At 34.3% G+C, this 18272-nt stretch overlaps 3 protein-coding genes across 7 annotated transcripts in view; 1 reads left to right on the plus strand and 2 right to left on the minus strand.

The window, feature by feature from the left end:
• LOC123314829 (chondroitin sulfate N-acetylgalactosaminyltransferase 2) overlaps positions 1-18272 on the plus strand; it is a 122061-nt gene that overhangs the window by 59381 nt on the left and 44408 nt on the right. The window lies entirely within an intron of this gene.
• Positions 3888-7133, minus strand: LOC123314832. Its single transcript, XM_044900211.1, has 2 exons — positions 6978-7133; positions 3888-4616 (listed from the first exon to the last, which is right to left on the minus strand). Exons 1-2 carry the CDS (start codon positions 7023-7025, stop codon positions 3966-3968), a joined length of 699 nt encoding a protein of 232 aa, XP_044756146.1. The 5' UTR covers positions 7026-7133; the 3' UTR covers positions 3888-3965.
• LOC123314831 lies at positions 13091-17204 on the minus strand. Its single transcript, XM_044900210.1, has 3 exons — positions 17049-17204; positions 14158-14623; positions 13091-13297 (listed from the first exon to the last, which is right to left on the minus strand). Exons 1-3 carry the CDS (start codon positions 17097-17099, stop codon positions 13113-13115), a joined length of 702 nt encoding a protein of 233 aa, XP_044756145.1. The 5' UTR covers positions 17100-17204; the 3' UTR covers positions 13091-13112.

The raw sequence follows: 18272 nt of genomic DNA on the forward strand, positions 1-18272 counted from the left end.
GAATATAGTTTTTCATTTATTTGATTAATCCTTTTCGAACACCAGATATCACCCACGTCTTCCAGTTTTCTCATTATGACCATTACGTACCATAAAAATACCAAAAATTCGAGAAAGCCAACTCTTGAAACTAAGTTGGTCGCTATCTTATGAATATTTGAACGTTTTGTGAAATAAAAGTATCCTTCATATTTTCTCGTATAATGCGCCGTTTTCGAGTAATTTGATGTTCAAAAATTAAAAAGTATACGTGATTTTGGGTTATGATGCCCTGTTGTTTCAATATGTAAGTTGTGTTTTAATGGGTTTAAGGTCCGCAAATTCACGAACGATAAACAGTTTATCGTTTGGGAATGTGCATTCAGGGGTTCCATGTTCGTTCTTTTCCGAATATTTTATTAATTAGACTAGAAAAACCAAAACTTAGTTAGCCCTGATGATGATAATAAAAGTTATCGAAACTGTCGGCAATTAAATAATTGGTTTTTGTCACCTTCGGACCTTAAACCCATTAAAACACAACTTATATATTAAAAAGTATGTGTGAAATTTGAAAAATTGGACACTTTGGCTGAATACAAATCTGTTTGAAATTTCCACAGATGTGCAGTGTCACAGATTTATCTAGTTATTCTGAAGGTTATTTAGTTTTCCTAGGGGGGGCACTATTCATTATGAAGACGTGAAATGGCTACATTTTTTTATCAGGACTGAATCGGAAAAAATGGTATAGGAAAATAGTGTTTCTATTGACCTCAAGAATCTACCGTTAAAATATTTGTTTGAGTCCAAGACTCAACAGGCTTTTATTTCAGTGCTACAATGAGAAAAGGGTTGACGAAAAAACGCATCAATGACAAAATCATCCTCAATAGTATTCAACATATTCGAATATCAACTTGAACTCCGAATATAAGAATTGAATCGAACGTGCCCCCCGGCATCGTTCAGGAGGCCGACGGAGAGTCCACCTCATCAAGGAGTTGTAATTGAGTTGAATTTCCTTACCTACTAAATACCGCTCAGTCAGTTCCATACCGTTCTCTTTCGAGATTAAAATTAATCAAGTACTGCACTGACGAATAAGACCAAAAACATGGTCAGCATCTATTCTTCTCATGAAATGGTCTTTCCATCGACATCCTAAATGATGATGAGTGGTTATTTCGTTTTGGGTTTGTTGATATTTATATCGATGGGTGCTATTTGTGTCTGAATTGATTCTCATTAAGTACTGTAAATGTATAATAATGGATAACTATAATTTTAACGAACATACCAACAGAAATACCAGAAAGTCAGTATAGCTATTTCGTTATTCCATAAACAGTAATTCATCAATTTCTCTAAATGTTTTTGTTATTGCAGTAACTCCCTTCATGAACAGATTCAAATCACTTCCGCATCCCTGGAGGGTATCTGTCATAATAAGTGCCTAGGGCTCGAATCCCTCCTTTTGTGCATGTCATTTTTGACGCAAAACAATTCAGTTATGATTTTCCTCGTAGTTCCAACATCAGAGAGGGCATGTAGAACTTTGATATTCTGACTCAGAGGGCGTGACATTTTCCAATAACCCAGTGTTCACCAGAACGATAAATCCGAATCCATCCTGCAATATATTACGCTAGAAGCCAGAGCTACACAAATAACAATCTTCCTCTTACATATTCATGAATGGCGGATTCCGCCAAGTGCCCCGAAACAATGTTACTTACCTGACCTACTAGATGCAGGAAAGCGTCGAGGGGAAAAACAAATGTTTCCAACATAAATAACAACTCCAACAATGCCGCAGGTTGCACGTAAAAAAGAACGTCTCGTTGCGTCATGGACGAAAGGCGATTAGTGGGCTATTAGCCGCCATTTTGGGTTCAGGACCACAATGTAAACGAATATGCAAGGGGGGTAGGGATAATTTACAGTCCAGCTCAGGCTAATGGTAGGTTTAAACAGATGACACTCTTGGCCCTCGAATTGAAACAAACACACAGGCCCGTAGCTGACCGATGCCAGAGCAAAATTCACGATTAATCCTAGAAGATTAATTTTTACGTCGTAAATCTTGGCTTTAATTTATTATTTGATTAGTTTAAATTTTTTGTTGTGAATTCTTGGATCAAAGCAGGAAAATATTCAAAAACGACCTGAAATATCCACAGTTTACGTTTACATAAGCAAGGATTTCGAGAATTATTAGAATTTAAAAAAAATGGTGAAATGTTCATCTTCGATGTTCACTATTTTCAACAGAAATGATCTTACAGGTAAATTTTTTATTTAAAATTACGCGAGAGCTTTGTCATGCACCCTCAATGAGTGGTGGAGGGTAGATGAGTTTGAAGAAAAAGGTGATACGCCAGTGGATTTTTCGAAAATCAAATTCATTTCTACAATTTCTATTCGATTTAGAACAAAAAGAATTTTTTCTTCAGAATCCGTAGAAAATTGAAAACCGTTTGTTATTAACTGAAGGGAGAATAGTGGGACCTCGTTTCAATCTGTCCATCCCCCTAGGAAAGGATTGCTCCATAGTGAAGGCTGAACAGCATACAGTTCAGCCTTTACTACTCTGGCCTGCAAACTGGAGAATCTCCGCAGAGGGTACTCCGTTTAACATATCTATATTTGTTGTTACAGTCAGGAAACCCTAAAATCCCTTTCTGAGGAAAGGGTTATCTCACACCTAGTAGAGGAATGCAGGGAGGCTCTGCGAGAACTGGGTTCTGGTCATATTGGGACAGTTATCTGGTGTCCGGCGTACGCAGGACTTCCGGGAAACGAGAAGGCAGACATACTTGCTAAGCGAGAAGCCAGCTCAGCTTTTGTTGGCGCTGCCTATCTGTCGTACATCTGTCAAGAAATTCTTCAATAGATGGCTAGACAGGAAACTTTCCTCTGAATGGAACAGGAGAGGTGGTGGTAAGGCAGTCGAGGCTTCTCATTGAAAGACCGTCCTCTGTACCTGAGGTCAAAAAACTCTTGGCTCTTGAGAGGAAACAACTGAATCTAGTGACTGGAGCAATGACTGGCCATTTGTTTTAAACAGCAAACAGAATGGGACTGACTGGCTGTTCCCTCTGCTGCTGGTGCAGGAGCACTGATGAAACGATTGAACATATTCTGTTCATCTGCAGCAACCTTGAAGAGTTAAGGATGACACACCTGGGAAACACAACACCTACAATTCCTATAATGAGAGTCCTCTCTGTCGACTTGTGGCGTTTTTGTCAGCGTGTCTCAGGGTTTGAGCCTCTCCAACTATAAGCGGACGGTGGGTCACTAGGCCTCAGTTCAGCCCAGTGAGGCACCGCACGTAGAAGAAGAAGAGGAATCGAACAATGATTAATTACATCAAAAAGCTTCACATTAATTTTTGAAAATGGCCACCTCCAGCTAGGATACAAGAGTCTATATCGAAAATATCGAGGAAATTGATATTTAGTTGGAAAACATGAAACGCCCTGTATCTTGGAACCCGCAAGCATTTCCGGACAAAGGAAAAGCTTACAGGACCTTTCCGTCTATAAATCAGAGATCAATATTCTGAATTTGACATTATGTTTATGGAACAAACTGTGTATCTATGCTAGCATCACTCATTCATTTACAATTTGAGTACCCAATTCATATCAGTTACTTTTCATATTCTTTATAACAAGAAATTTCAGATTTTTCTGGTATGAATGGCGATGATTCGGATGAACCGTTTTGAAGTTATGGATTATATGAACTCAACAAATGCTTTATACATTCATTTTTTCATTTTGGAGGGGATACGGCCAGTATTTCAGGTATGAAATGAAAAACTTTTTTTTATAGTTATCCAACTGAAATATTCAATGTTTCAGTCTTTCTAACAAATTAATCTCGTGATAGAGTCATAAAGAGTTATATAAACTTCAATACAAAACATTCAAGAGTTATTCGAAAAAATATCGATAATGATAATGCAATAGTAAATTTCAATAGTTCATTTTGATACATGCTACTATATCTTCAACGACAGCTATTCCTTGCTTGACCACATTTATCAAACCATTCACAGCACAACCATTTATGTTGGACAACGCGTGATACGCAAGCTGTTGAACCCTGGCTGTGAGAACCAAAACTTTAGATGGAATTTCCATACTTTCATTCACGGCATCAATGGATAAAGCTAAGAGGCACTGCTTTGAACCTCCGCAAGTCTGTAAATCTGCAGCTACTTTCGTCGGTAAATCCATGAAGGTTTGGGCCTCCACTATGCAGTTACTGATAATATTCACGTTTTCTGCAAGAGCCACTGTTATGCATTGTTTTATCTCATCCGAAATCGCCTCCACTAAAATGTCTATAGGCTGTTCATCATCTATACATCTGTCCAAAATGGTTTTACTTCTCTTAGATCTCAAGCTGCTGACATTTTTCCTCAAAGCAGATATTTGTAAGCTTATATCTTTCTCGTTTTTTTCTATAACAGTTTGTGTGGATATGATGAGGTTAGACTGGATACTTTTCATGGAGAGAAGAGTTGTGTTAGCGGTGTCGATCACAGATTGTAGAAGATGTAGACTTGAGACCACTTTGTCAGCTATCAAATTTTCCTCAGGTGTGAAATCACCCTCAGGTATCTAGAAATAATAAAATTCTATAAGAGCAAGTAACCGGCATACACACTTATTTACTCAACAAAACCCAATAAGAGTTGCCTAATTTCGTTAAATTTATATGGGGAGTTAATTCAGTGGAATATTCTCGAATTTGGCGTTGCAGGACCACTAGATTATTTGTTTGTCGGTAATCCAATTTGGACATGAGAAAAATTGCTACAAAATGGATCCCCAAATGTTTGAATGTTGACCAAAATCGTGCAAGGATAGAAGCATCGCGTTCGATCTGTGCTCGATTTGAAAACGATGTAGATTTCTTAAACCGAATTGTTACTTGAGTACATTTCTACGATCCAGAAACAGAGCAACAATCGATGGAATGGCGACACATTGGTTCTCCAAGACCTAAGAAGTTTCGTGTCAAAAAATCTGCTGGAGAAGTTCTTGCTTCAGTTTTTTGGGATTGCCATGGAGTAATCATGATTGATTTTTTGGATAAGGGTGGAAAGATAACCGAAGATTACTATTCGACATTACTGACCACGCTACGGAAAAAAATTGAAGGGAAAAGACGCGGAAAGCTATCCAAAGGTGTTGTGTTTTTGCACTTTTGCAGGATAACGCCCCTGCACACAAATCTCATGTTTCCATGCAAAAAATTCGCGATTTAGGCTTTGAATTACTAAAACACGCCCCTCATTCTCCAGATTTGGCTCAATCCGACTATCATCTCTTTCCTCAATTGAAAAAAAGTTCAAAAGGTCGTAAATTTTCTTCCAACGAGGAGGTCATAGGAGCTGTGGAGGTCTGGTTTGCAGAGCAAGAAGAAACATTTTTTTTTGAAAGGTCTCGAGACGTTGCAGGTTCGCTGTAATAAATGTATCCAATCAAGAGGAGAACATGTTGAGTAATAAAATATTTTGACATTAAAATTTTTTTTGTTTCTATAGTAGGCTAAGAATATTTCAATATATCCTCGTATTCTTCAAAAATAATCAGTGTGGGAATCGTACCTAAAACACATTCATCATCCGAATTGCAGAATAAATGAGTTAGAATTCGATGGATTTATAGAGCATGCTCCAAGGGAAAAAAAAATGTTGTTCAAAATCCAAATGTGAATAAGTCGAAAATCGAGGTTCTCTATTCAAAAATAGGGTTTGGGGTTGTACCACTAAGGGTTGAAGCGATACGCTTTTGAGTGTAATCTGTTCTCTGAATGCATTATCGCTTAAAAATTAACGAATCGCACTGAATGAAATTGGATTTGAAAATTGCTAACATCATTTTCTCGTCTTTGAATGTACATACCGAAAGTTCTTTCATCTTTTATCGAATTCTACTCCACAAAAAACGCATACCTATATAATCGAGGAGTTTGTCATGCACCCTCTTCTAGGGGTCAGAATTGAGGTGACTCCTGAAGTATATGTCCTTGACCTCACACTACATAAAGAAGTAAACATTCAAATTCATTATGTTTAACAAGTACGCTGCGATAATGATAAAGGCTGATAAAAAAACCCATTAATGACCAAGTCAACTTCAACAAAAAATATTATGTCTATTTTTGGCACAAAAAGTTAGGTTTGCCATTTAAAAGAACTGAAAGAAGTATCAGCCCTCGTGTGGAAGGCATGGCTCAGTTATCCTTGAAAGAAGCACAATTTAAAATAAAAATAATATCATTTGTTTCTGTCTTTGAGAGCTGTCTAGACCCACTTTTTTGGTGCTGCGTCTGCGCTTTGCGCTCACGCTACGTTATTTTCAGTAGTGAACTTTATAATTATGGAGGCCCAGATTAATACGGATTACCATACAGAGAATAGAGAATAGTGGTATGGTTTTCGAATTCATCCTACAGTCTTTCACTAAGGTATTGTAAATATTGTTTCTAACATTTCAAGTGAAATCTCACTATCGAAATGTAAATATTTCATTCTTCTGATTTTCTTTTACATCATAATTAGTTATTGGCCGAAAATATAACCATTTATGGAGCATTGATCTGAAGAGACACAAGAAGAGAAAATCATTAAATCGTTCATATTTTCCATGCAGTTTTCCGATGAAAGAAATTATAATATTATGAAGAAAGTGACTGAAGAATTACAATTATAGGAACATTAAGAAATTTTGAGTGAATAATTACATGGAAATTTAGGAATGAGTAGGACATGTATATTCATGTATAACTCATTTTCATCAAAATTTTTCCTAACTAATAACAGATACAATCTGGAAACTGTATATTCTTTCCAAAAAATTGAAGAAAAGAAACGTTTTCTGTTTCCGCTTATGTTCCAATCGATTCTGGATTCGAACGAAATCGTAGTCATAAATTTTAGCGGGCAGTTGTATCGAAAGCTCCTTCGTACTCACCACGTAATTCAGGAGTAATAAAAAGCACAAAACGTGTAATATGGCCATTGTAGGGACCGCGTGATTTTAGGAAACAAATAGCGCAATTTGGCTCGGGGCCAATGGTTTTATAGATACTTTATTTCGTTATCTGGTCATAAGCGTCTGCAGAATTTCTAAATTGATGTCATAAAACGTATATCCCCCAAATTACAATGTGTATTATTCGGAGATAATCTGCACTTGAGACCTTAATCCTCTATCAAGTATGTTTATTTGTTAACTTTCGCGAAACTTCGCAGAAATTCGTTTAGTAGTACCACAAAAAGTTTACGATAAATTTTCCACCTACATACATTATTGGAAATTTGTATCAATTGACTCATTTTGTGCGAAATCTGTTGGGCAAAGACCTATTAAAAATCTGATCCTTATGTACTATATTCGATAGGTACAGGGTGAGCAAAATTCGATGGTATTAAATGGTAGCTCTGTAACCGTAAGAGCTAGAAAAAAGTGAATGGAACATTGCCAACCTCGATTTTCAAAAGATGGATAATGGCAAAAACCGCATCCCTCTATATCTTCTTTTGTTTTCAAGATATAAGTGAAAACTCATTTTTCGTCTCTTCGAATTGGTGCCTCTGTTTCGTAAAGTTTCAGTGATATCGAAAAACAAATATTGCATTGTAGAGACACTTTTCCATGTAGAATGCAGTGGCGTATTCGTAAATTTTTTTTCAGTCCGCCACTTTAGTGATACGGTGGTCATTTTTTTTAAAATAAACCCTATATTATTTATACATATTCCAGTCCATTTGTTTTCTGATTAAGAATGAATACTATCAGTCGTGTTTCAAATCGTTCTTCCAATAAAAAAAGTCAAAATACTAGTTCGGTCAATTTGGCAGGTTATGTTCATTTATAATATGAAAATGAACTTTATGCTTCTATGTTAGTTCAGGTTATGAGAGACTTTGAAAATCATTTTCATTCGGGATATTCGAGAAGATGCTCGAAAAATGAGGAAATTATGAGAATTTTCATCACTACTTATTCATATATACCTATAGCTGCGGTAGAAGTGTGGATGAATATTCCGTTGCTAGTTTCACACCGGTATACTAGTACTACCACAACTGTCTTAATTTGAGAAGGTTCCTAAAAAGGATATGGTACTAATAGGTACTCAGACTATCTACTAGCAATATCAATATCTGAATAATAAAATTGAGGAAATCCACTAAAGGCAAAGACTGTGTGTGGAGACATTTAATAATCTGACACAATATTGAAGCATGAAGTTCATTATCATATTATCAATGAAAATGGGCTGCCAACTTGACCAAACTAGTTTTTGAGTCTTTTTTTATTGAAAAAACAATTAGAGACACCAAGCATATTATATATTCTGAATCAGAAAAAAATATGGGACTTGAATATGTTAAAATAACATAGGGGAAAGTTACCACTATATCACTATACCATATAGGTATCACTATATGAATATATAGCGTAAATATTCGAAAGGTTATTCTCTAGACTATTCTAAGATTTTTTTTTTTAAAACCGCTTGATTTCGAAGGTACAGGGCGAACAATATTTACGAGACTTACATTTTATCATCAAGAGGTACATAGAAATTTACTCAATCTACAATAAATTTTCGAACTGACTTAAACCACCTTGAATACAAGCATTCAATCTTCTCATCCTTGACTGCCGAACTCATTCAAATACACCAGATTTGTTTCTAAATGCGTTAAACCCCACTGTATTATCGAAACCTTATGACCATGGATGAGCCCACAAGAAATAATCCAAAAGGTTTGAGTCCTGGTATCGAGCGAACCATATGTATGGTCCACCTCGAGTGTGCACCAATTCAGCGATCATACTAAAATATTGAAAAAGGATGAAGCAATTCTTTTTCACCCCGTATCCCAGGAAACCACCTTTCGTTTATTAAACATATATAAGTCAACTTATTCCGACGTATAAATACGGTTTCATTAGACCAAAATCAGAAGGACAAATGTCCGCGTGGTAGACGTATAAAATCAATCCTGGATATACGTCTCCTATTCGTATTTAATATACGTCTGATACTCGTATTTCATATACGTCTATTAGACTACTTAAGTAATTCAGAAATTACGTCGAAAACCAGTCGTCTATAAACGTTCACAACTTATATATTATAGACTATATTTCAACGACTTCAATGTACCAAAAATAGATGTTTAATAATCGTATTTTGTACTACAATTAAGTATCAGTAATAGACGTCTCTGAACAACGTTAGACCTACTGTTCATGTATACGATATCCGACGATACGATGATCCGAAATTGCATTAATATGTTTTGATCGATGATTTCGAATATAATAAATTAAAAGAACAATAAATGCACTTTCGGATCATCGCTTATATTGTCGAATATCGTATAAATGAACATTAGGCTTATTTGTTGTTAGATATTACTGTTCTGAATATAGTCAATCTTCAACATTTATTATAACAATCTTACCATCTTCCATACTTATCCTTTTCATAGCTTCGAATAAGACATAACGTAGTGTCAATCGGATTTTAGGAAAACTAAATTTTAAACTATTTGGGTCTCAAACCAATTTATTCAGAAAATAATAAAATAGTAGTTTTCAAAATTTAGGTATATACATTGAGCACACCTCTTTAAATAAATATAAAGGTCTATTCCTATATTTTTAGATTGCTTCAATCAGATGTACCCACATCAGCACTACGGCCTCTGTAAAATATTATTTCAGTTAGTTTTAGGAGAAAAAAACATGTCGAACTAAACATACCAAATATCTTTTTCATCATATTAGTAGACTTGAAAGTGGAGAGCTTTCTTCGAAATCGGTTATGTCATTTTATTTTTTACCAGATGTTTAAACATGTCCATCGCTATGTTGAATCAGAATCCATTTCAATCACTCATGACAAAGTACAATTAATTTCCTCCAGACAAAACAAACACAGTAAACACACACAGCTTACGAAACTATTTCAAGATGGACGACAAGGCGTTCTCCTTGTCGTATATTAGTTCGTTCTAACTACGAACAGCGCATGCCGCATAGCATAGAAACACGGCCGTGACTGCCACATGCGTGTATTGTAACGATAACTAATTGCCTATTGGCCGGTCGGGCCTGCGTAGATCCTCAATCCTCTGCCTACGTAAACATGGCACCAACGTTGCCAGGCTATTGAAAATGTAGTAGATCTTGAACATTCTCATAAATCTGCTAGGCTTGTTTGAATTAGAACTAGTAGACCACAATTATATCAAGCGAATAGTTATTGAAGAGGGCTCATTCAGTTTTCCAGATCACAAGTATAGACAGCAGAATCTTTGATGGTTGAAGCAATCAGTGTGTGGACAGGACATTATTTCATTTCATGTGACAACGCTGTGAATTGTCGAATTGGGGGACTTTTTTAATCAAAGATATTATATGTGTAATATCACTTATATCTGAATCGCTTTTTCAACTTCAAAAAACTTGAATGTTTGGAACTATATGTACTAGGTGTATAAAACTCAGAAATATCGATATGACAATAATGAATAAAGGACCAGTATTTTGTTTTTTCTCCCTGATAACTAGAAGTAATGTAGTAGGTATCTACATATGGCTTATAATAATAGTCATATTTGAAACCTTTCATATATTTGTCCAGTGTAGACCTCAATGATGAGTGTTAAAAAAATTCGCTAATACACAGATTGAAAACCTACCATATATCCGTTTAATATACCTAAGTTCATGGAGTAGGAAGGTAGGTTGAAATATGTACGACTTATAGTCGTATAATTTGTGGAACTTTATAGACCTAGTTTATAAATTATGAAAAATTATTAAAGCTGGGAAATAAGCGATATATATTGTAGGATGCATATTGTTCCAATCGTAAAAACACAACTGGGAGACAAAATAGATCTCATTATGTATATATGACTTCCACTTATAGACATTTCAAAAACCTATATCACATATTCGTTTAATATAGGTGTAGGAAGTACGTCGAAAAGTACAATATATTCGACGTATAATTCGGAGATCTTGTAGACTTCGTTAATAACTGATGAATATGACGAAGAGTTTAAAATAATTGAAGTATATAAACAAAAAATAATCTTCAGTTCTTGAAAAAACTATTGATAAGCAAAAAACATATATTGTGGTATATATAGCTAACGCTAAAAGACGTTTTATAAACCTACTACAGAAAAATGGTATAATATAGACGTAAAATACTCGTACTGTGATAGACCAAAACGAATAATATACCATCAGGATGAATATTAGACGTATACTAAACCAAGGTGTGTTTCCTGGGATCTTTGAAATGAAGTGGTTTATCAGAAATCATCAAAAAACATCAGGTGGGGGAATCTCCACCCACCAGAAGATAGTATTGTGATAGTGTGAACACTTGTCGTGGTTTAAAAACTCCAGTCTCCAGTCCAAGGAATAACCATTTACATTTTTGCCGTGTGGTTATCAAATACCCCGCATTTCGAAAATGTTCTCATATTATGGATACTTATCCTTCCTAACTTTTTTTTATCTTGGAACATAAATACATGGAATGGACATTGACGTGCTATGAATGTATACTCCATTCACTTTTATTTTAGCACTCGGTTGCTTGTCAAAACATTTTTGGGTTTTAAATCAATGCTATGTTGCCCGTTCTACGTAAAAGTTTCTGTTATTACGTATTTTATCACAATGTCGAATCTCTTCGGAAAATATGTGACGAACATAATTGAAGTTTATACAAACCGAAGGCATACCAATTCCAGTTGTTTGCATGGAAAATACATGAGATCAGTATAATATCATAATATGCACTAGCTTGAGGAGAGTTAATGTTCGTTATCTTCTTTGGCAAAAGTTTTAATACGTTACATCAGTTGTAGATTTCAAAAATATTAACCCGAAGATGAATTGCATATGATGCAGTGGTTGGGAATGGGTATCTTCCGAAGGAATTAACAGATAATTACAAGAATGTTAAATTCTTCAACAAAAATCAAGTCAAAATGAACTTCACCTTTGAACAAAAAGTTCACATGAATACAATTAGCAGGACAACTGGCGCGTATTTGTAGCTGTTCATCGTAATACAATTATATATTATAATAATAATAATAATTGGGTATTTATTGGTACCTTAAGACATTTACAATGTATAGGACAAGTCAAATGAAAAATAGAAAAATCAATTTTCAGGAACTTATTCTACGATGGCATTCATCGAAAATCCTGTAGTAAACTTTTCGCATAAATTCACTCAGACATAAAATTCTCAAATGCCACCACTTTTTTGGGTCTCCCAATAGAAGGAAATTCTTTGTCATCCTCTTCATTCACAATCTTTCTCATTGTGGAAATATTCAGCTGAAATATAAGTCGTTTAGATTCAGATGAAACATTATATAAATTCTCTTACATTGAATATGTTCGCTACCGTCTGACGTATTATGGATTTTAGAATATTAGGGTATATAACTATTTGAATGAACGGACTTGAATCCTAAAATAAATTGATGTTATTAGTTGTGGCAACGGCGTTATGACATTAACGACATTTGATGAGTGCCAACCTTACTCCGTTCTAGTTACAAAGACTTGGCAAAATTATTTCATGGCCAACCGATTGATAAAATAAATGTGAATGGAGTATATTTCTTGTTGTACAAACATTCGATGCTTCTCTGTCTAGCGCGACACTAAGGCAGTGGCGTAAAATAAATAAATTTATATAGCTCCTACCTTTCCAATTACAATTGAGGTGACAATGATGTCAGAGTCAAAAATTTCAATTGTGATTGGCGACACTAAGCAACTATCTCACTCTAGTCTGTGGACAACATCAAATGTTTATTTTCCATTCTTTGTATCTATGTTTCAAGTTTTGTATGCAGGGTCGAGAATTTTTTGAAAGATAATCACTAGGCATAAATATTTATTTCTAGGAAATGCCTAGGTTGTGTATGGAATTGAAGGATTTTATTTTTCGGGGGTAAGAAATATTACAAGACTTTTTTGTATTTATGTAATAGTGTATTATAAGTGTAAATTGGAGCAGGTTTTGGTATTTATTCTATTTATTCAACCGGATTGAAAACATTTCATGATATTCACCCCAAGTAGTCCAAATATTTTCACAGGACTCATAGCTGGTTTTGATATCAGACAAGTTGGTAGTGTAATTGGTATCGAGACGACTCCTGTAGTCAAATCTTTTCCAATTGACCCTAAACCTAGTGCAATACTTCCAAATTTCCCCATAATGCCTGAAAATTAACATGCTTTACTTTTTTCACTGAATATGGTAATATAGAGTAACAAAGGCGAATAGGACGAGCAAAAGATGAAGAGGTTGTAGAGTTTTACAAATGAATTGATGTTAATCACTCTTCAGTAGATTGAAATGAAATCGTGTGGTTCCTTCAAATTATTACAAGTCATCTACTGGACTAATCAGATCCGTTCCAGAATTTCCAGAGGCGTAGTTAGCTATTATCCAAAGACGAATGGCGAAAAAAAATGATCCACTATGAAATGTCGAGGTAGATGTTTGAATAGAGACAAGTGAATGAAGATTATTATTATTGAATAGACCATCAAATGGTCTGCTATGTTTTGTGCTGAGTAATAAAAAGTCTTGTAACAATTTGTCATTCGGATTTCTATTGAATGGCACCAGTTGTAGCCGATGAAAATTTTTTCTATTCAAGTTTATTCCACTATCCTAAAAGAGAATTTATCGAGGGTCAAAACGCAGTACCTCGTAACTAACATTTTTGGCGAAATCCGTTTTATTATAAAAAATGCTGTAGAATAAGAGCTGGCATCTGTTGGCTAAGTTAGATACTGATCAGTTTGAAATTTTAGCAGCAAAACGCAAAAAATATAACCTCGTATTTATATTCGCACTAATTTTTCAAGCACTACCTCGTAAATGTAATTTATTTCATGAAAAGATTAAAATTATTGAATCTCATTGTGTTCGTTTTTAACAAATATATTCACAAAAAAACATTTACTTGTAGTTAGGAACAAAAATAAAACAATTTTATTGGTCTTCTGTCGTAGAAAAGCTCCCTTAGAAATCAATTTATAAACATCTACTCATTAATTAATCAATCTTTACCTGATGTGTAGTCAGCAAAACATTTGGCTCCCTGACATTGGGGTAGAGCTGTGAGCGATTTGACAATTCCATAAGTCGAATTCACTTGAACCAAACTATTTTGTACAATTTTACTAACAGTATCAGATTTTCCAGTGACGCATGAGGAGACGTCCAGAAAAATCTTCTTCACAGGATCGAACTGCTCGCTCTTTACGCATCCCACGAATTTTTCCTCTCCAGTTTGCAATTTCTTGGCCACAGTCTTGACTTGTTTGCCTACGAAATTAACCATTTTCCCGAAATATTTGGTGCCGGCCACAACGCCATCCTCAGCCGTGGTGCCTATTACTTCCAAAGGTTTGAACATGCCATCCACGATTGAATTGAATCCTGAGTGGAACTTTGTATTTGTCAGATTTACTGCCTTCACACTCAAGGTGAACAACTTTTCGATAGCTCCCTGCTGTGCTTCGCATTCTAAAAACTGAAAATTTGGTTAGTTTAATATAGGTACTAATTTTTTAATATAGGTACTATAATTGTGTCCCATTTTCGATTTTTCTGATGAGGTTTCGTCAATGGAAAAGGCAGGGGCCAAACTTATGACACGTTTACTCCTCTTCTGAGATACAGAGAATGCTGAGAATCATAGGCTTCCACACTTTTTCTCTTCAAAGTTTCAAGAGCAAATTTTGATTTAGATCTTCTCACAAAATTTTGTCTTCAAGCTGATAATTTGAATTGAGAACCTCCTGAACCACTACCAGGATAGAATGCTGTCGCATTCTGAAGGTTCCCCTTGGTTTTGAAATATGGATAATATTTGTATTTTTGTATTTTTTCAACTGAAATATTGTTGAATTTTTCATCGTTGAGCAGAAAAAAATGACAGATTAATTTAAAATGAAGGCACTTTTTTCTGCCCATTTATTCTAAACTTGGCTACAAAAGGATTGACAATTGAATTAATCAATTTTTTTTATGCATAATTTATTACAAAAATTGCCAAATTTGACATTTGCAAATGGTTGATAATATATAAGTACAAGATGCCCGAAGGCTACACAGGGTGATGACCAATTAGACGTTTATGGGAAAACTGATCACAATTTCTAATGAAAATTTGCATGTTGGGGGGGCATGACGATGATCTTTCTTTCTGAAATATTTTCAGGATTCTGCAACTTCATGACATGAAGAAACCCTTGAAGAAAATTCGATTTAATGATCTCTCAAATTTTTTTTATTTACTGTTGACCACGTGCAACTAATCTCGAAATGTATTGTCATCAAGTGAAATAATTTTATAAAAAATGTGGAAAGATTTTGAAACGTTTTTATGAGCTGATTTTAAACAGAAATTCAGATATTTCCAAAACAGTAAAATTGTAGGTTTTAAATTGTGTTCTAATTTTCTCCTTTGCATTAATTGAAAGCATCATATTATGTAAGATACATATATTCATACAAAAATTGATTTTGGAAAAATAAAATAAGTTTTTTGGTTTTTCTCGTTCAGAACAATATTTTTTCACACAAAAGTTTTTTCATTTCATTGTACATTAATTCAAAAAGTGATTTCGACAGAATAAATTTTTTGGTTGTTCTCGTTTTGAACATTATTTTTTCATACAATTTATTCTTTATTCCATCATGAAGTTGAGGTTCCTAGGAAGAAAATGAGCATCCGTAAAATTGAAACTTTGAAATTTCGCTGAACAAATTTATTGATCTGAACACTCGGCTATATATTTTCACTCATCGAAATCAATACATTTTTGTTGCAGAAAAAAATTAAAAACGAAAAATCGTGTTTTTGGGATTTTATCTATGAATTTGAGATTATGTTAAAAATTGCTACATGAGAAAGTTGTAAAAATTGCAATTGTCTACAATTCTGACATTTTCGTTGAGAGGAACAGTTAAGTAGGAAATGAAAAAAATCATTTTTCACCCCTTTCTAGGGTGACAGCTACCCCTGTTCCAGAACATTCAGGGAGTTCTCTCCATTTATATCAATTCACTTGAAATTTTAAATTTTCCGACTAACCAAATACTGCTTTGATTTTTTTTTCTTTAAATTATCATTAGCCTTGGAATGTAAGGTATCAATTGTTTCCAATGTGAGTAGTGTGGAATTCTACGAATACAAATAGTGCCCATATTCTCAATGATTATTCAGCAAAAAATTTTTCTTGAGTGTAAGAAATCAGGTAATAATCAGCTCAATTTTATGGTGTGATCAGATTCTTGACTATTCAATTAACGGTTTTGGTGCTGCCAACTTTAGAGGAAGTAGTACATACGATACGGGATCAAGACAATCGACATTGATTGCTTTACGGATGCTACCCTAAATACGGAAATGTGCCATCTCTTTGAGCAATATCCAGAATTACGGACTGATATAGTAAAATTAGGGATATTGAATAATTTTCAGTTATTTCTGAATTTCAGCGTAATTTTGGTATATATCACTATTAAGATTTTTGCAATGTATAAAAAATTTTATCGCCGATGTCACCCTGCCGCTATTTTCATCGAAATATGTTGAAAAAACATAGAGAAATGATTGTGAAGACAAGTTTTATAGACACTAGGGTTCAACTTCTTTTGTCTCATAAAAAATCAACTAAATTGGAAAAAATATAGACGGGGTGACATCAAGACGTCCTTCAACTTCAATTTAAAAAAGAAATCAATGCTTTACGTACAAAATTGACAGCGTAAATTAAGAACTACTAAATGCCGTTTTTGAATGGAGATTCTTGAGGTATTACTTTCCCTTAACGGTATACATAATAGAGCCTATTAACAAAAATAACGTTTGTATAACGAAAACCAGCAAGATTATTGGAATAAGAGGGTAAAAATCAAAGACTTCATGGATATGAAGGATGCAAACTCACCTGTGAGAAAAATAGAGAAACAATAATCACAAGGAAATATTTTCCGGTCATTTTATGAATATTTGGAAAATATTTCTAAATAGAGCAAGCGGTTAATTCTGGACAAATCGACATACGTTTGTCCGTCAATAATTACGGCCTTTTCGTTTTGAAACATCGCAAGATAGTGCTATCAGCGAACGGAGATAGTAGAGTCAAATTATTAATATAGTTTCAGTCGAGGTATTACTCGAATAATTTTCACTGAAAAGTTGGAACGATTACCCGTTTAAATATGAAAAAAAAATGACATACTTTTTTTTTATTCAATTTATGTATGTAGTTCGAAATAGTCAGCAAATGGCTTCATGTACCTACCTATTGATGGATAGTGGTTTAAATTGATAGAAATATCCGTCATAATTCGAGATGAGGGTTTGTTTTGTGTAAATGGTATGTGTGAAAAATATTTACGTTAGTTACCTAATTCAAGTTCGGCACATAATAGAGAGAGAGAGAGAGAATATGTAGAGAATTTCGGATTGACTTCACGTTGAGGAACACATAAACTATTTATGACATTTATGGCCAGTGTTGAATAATATTCAAAGAATATGATTCTCTCAGAAATCATACAAACAGGCACTATAAAGGGTGAGTCTTGGACTCGTACAAATATTTCAACAGTTGCTTCTTGAGGTCGAAAGAAACACTTTTTTCCTTATCATTTTGCCGAATCGGTTCGGTTTAAAGGATACATGCTGTTTAAAAACCTTGAAAAAATGTTATTTTTAGTTCTCACGAACGGTTTTTTCGAATGAAATGAATTTCTGAATATAGTTTTTCATTCATTTAATGAATGTTTTTCGAACACAAGATATCACCCACGTCTTCCAGTTTTTCCATTATGACCATTACGTACCATAAAAGTATCAAAAATTCACAGAACCCAACCCTTGAAACTAAGTTGGACGCTATCTAATGAATATTTGAACGTTTTGTGAAATAAAAAGTTTCTTCATATTTTCTCGTATAATGCGCCGTTTTCGAGTAATTTGATGTTCAAAAATTAAAATGTATCTGTGCAATTTGAGTACTTTGGCTGAATACAACTATTATTCAAAGATCCACAGATGTGTAGTATTACTGATTTTGCTAGTTTTTTTTTTAAGGTAATTTCGTTTTTTCAGGTGTGGCACAGCTCATTATAAAAACTTAAAATGACTATATATTTTTATCAGGGCT

The sequence above is a fragment of the Coccinella septempunctata genome, chromosome 6 (genome assembly GCF_907165205.1).
Source record: "Coccinella septempunctata chromosome 6, icCocSept1.1, whole genome shotgun sequence".
Taxonomy (NCBI): domain Eukaryota; kingdom Metazoa; phylum Arthropoda; class Insecta; order Coleoptera; family Coccinellidae; genus Coccinella; species Coccinella septempunctata.

Coding starts and splice junctions, on each gene's coding strand:
- LOC123314832 (XM_044900211.1), bottom strand. CDS start 7,025: ATGGCCATATTACACGTTTTGTGCTTTTTATTACTCCTGAATTACGTG. Junction 4,617..6,977: donor TATTACTCCTGAATTACGTG/GTGAGTACGAAG, acceptor TATTATTTCTAG/ATACCTGAGGGTGATTTCAC.
- LOC123314831 (XM_044900210.1), bottom strand. CDS start 17,099: ATGACCGGAAAATATTTCCTTGTGATTATTGTTTCTCTATTTTTCTCA. Junction 14,624..17,048: donor TTTCTCTATTTTTCTCACAG/GTGAGTTTGCAT, acceptor CCAAATTTTCAG/TTTTTAGAATGCGAAGCACA. Junction 13,298..14,157: donor TTTTGCTGACTACACATCAG/GTAAAGATTGAT, acceptor GTTAATTTTCAG/GCATTATGGGGAAATTTGGA.